Raw genomic sequence first — 2,065 nt, 5'->3', positions numbered from 1 at the left:
CTCCATATGTGGCAGCATACTAATTTTAAATACAGTATTTTCTAATATGTTTTATGAAAGTGTAAACACTCACTGACCAACCGTTAAGCTGGGGAACAGTTTTAAGCAAGTAGATTTTTTTGAAGGCTCTTTTTTTTATGAATTTTTTTTTGATCATCAATCGATAAAAAAGGCATGTTGTTCTCAATAAAACAGATGATCTTATTTAAAAAAAGATTTCATCTGAAATATGGAAGGCGAGTTGTATTCCTTCCAAAGATGCTGGGACTTTCATTTTATCACTCTGTACTAGGGATGCACTGATATGAAAATCTCAGCCGATATCGATACAAGATATAATTATTGCCATTATGACCGATAACCGATATTTACCGATAAYACACAAATTATATTATACATGATACGCACAAATACACTTAAGTCTTTTTTATGATACCGTGAATAAACGACCAGACCTCTGACATGACTCCCTACTTCAGTTATTCCTGGCTGTGCAGCATCATGATCAAACAGATGCAGCTCAACCAACCATATCCCCTCCTGAAACAGAAACACAAAGCTAAAAGTGGGAAATCAATATCAGACATTAAAATCGGCCCAGTTTTACATATCGGACCAATACCGATGTTCTACAAAATGACCAATATCAACCGATACCGATGTTAATGCCGATACATCGTGCATCCCTACTCTGTACCATTGCTTGGTTTTCAGCCCGAACTGATGATGGAAACATTCTTCATTGAAACAAAACACGACAAAATGACTGTAAACAAATGAGTTAGAAAAACATTAGTTGTACAAAATGTGCAATTTATTAAGTAAATCATACAAAGAATAATACTTGCTATTTTCAAATACAACAGTGATTTTTAAAGTATTTTTATCAGTTTGGTAAAAATATAGCTTATGCATTTTTTTCTGAAAAATAAATAAATTCTTAAAATTACAGCTATGGCATACAGTAATAAAAAAATCAACTTAGAAAAGTCAAAAATTAAATGTAGATCACTACAAAGCAGAAATACACAATAACTGGTTATAGAAACTCAAAATCAGTGAAATTAAGTACTGAAATTGTTGTCATTAAAGATAAAAAATTTATTGAATTCCTTTCATCTTTTCCTGTAGTTTTCAGTGACTTAATCACCATCACCAGCAGTCAGACTGTTTCTATGACAGAAGACAACTTATTTGAAACTCAACACAAAAGCACTGAACCAGACCCCACAGTAAATCCAGGATAAAGAGGTTGAGTGAAAGTGGTGCTGAAGGTGTGGAGGTGGATCAGTTCATCAGAGGAGACTCTGTAGAAGGACAGGATGCCAGCAGGACAGTCCACAAACAYGGCTACTCTATCAGAAATAGAGGAGGAGGATACCTGCGTTTGTCTGCTTTTGTGCCAAACAGAATAACCATCAACATCAGAGCAGTTCARACTCCAAGACTGATCATTCCATCCAAACACACAGGCTGTGCCACCTCTCCCTTTGATTCCTCTGTAACTTACAGCTATATCAACTCTTCTCCTCCACTCCACCTCCCAGTAACAGCGACCTGTCAGACCAGTTTGACACAGCAGCTGAGGCCAGTTATCAAATCTGTCTGGGTGATCAGGATATGTCTGGACCTTCTCCACATAGGTCACCTTCCTGTTGTTGTCAGACAGTTTGAGTTTTCTGCTCACTGTGTTTGTGTTGACTGTGAGCTGACAGGAGTCTGATGGGAGAACAAACACAACCCAGCAGTTATTGATACTGAATGAGTGATGGAATAAATATAAATGGTTGAGTGTTGCTGCTTTGTTGTCATAAATTACACGAAAAATAAACTTACATTTCCTCAAACCTGGTGTCAACCATTGGACTCCAGCGGGCTCCACCCTGAAAGGAGGACAGAGTCAGACCATCAATCTCTGTCAGCAAACATGGACACAATACAGGGGTAGTTGGCTAAGAAGTGTTAATAGTGCCTGGGTTTTACGTCAGACTTTTCCTTTTCCTAGATGGGTTGAAAATCTACTATAAAAAATAAAAATAAGAAAAAAACAACACTTGAGTTATCA

The 2,065-nt window shown here is 37.0% G+C and overlaps 1 protein-coding gene across 1 annotated transcript in view; it reads right to left on the bottom strand.

The window, feature by feature from the left end:
* Window positions 1-958: 958 nt before the first annotated feature.
* The window catches only part of LOC106528812 (protein NLRC3), a 21,537-nt gene continuing 20,430 nt past the window's right edge, over window positions 959-2,065 (bottom strand). The window contains exons 7-8 of the mRNA XM_014027584.1: window positions 1,837-1,883; window positions 959-1,719 (exon numbers count right to left, since the gene is read on the bottom strand). Coding sequence (XP_013883038.1) covers window positions 1,202-1,719; window positions 1,837-1,883 — 565 coding nt within the window. The 3' untranslated portion in view covers window positions 959-1,201. The remainder of the gene's footprint in view (window positions 1,720-1,836; window positions 1,884-2,065) is intronic.

Source organism: Austrofundulus limnaeus, unplaced genomic scaffold, assembly GCF_001266775.1.
Source record: "Austrofundulus limnaeus strain Quisiro unplaced genomic scaffold, Austrofundulus_limnaeus-1.0 Scaffold0, whole genome shotgun sequence".
Taxonomy (NCBI): domain Eukaryota; kingdom Metazoa; phylum Chordata; class Actinopteri; order Cyprinodontiformes; family Rivulidae; genus Austrofundulus; species Austrofundulus limnaeus.
The sequence above is the reverse complement of the archived record's forward strand: the minus strand, read 5'-3'. Positions and strand labels throughout refer to the sequence as shown.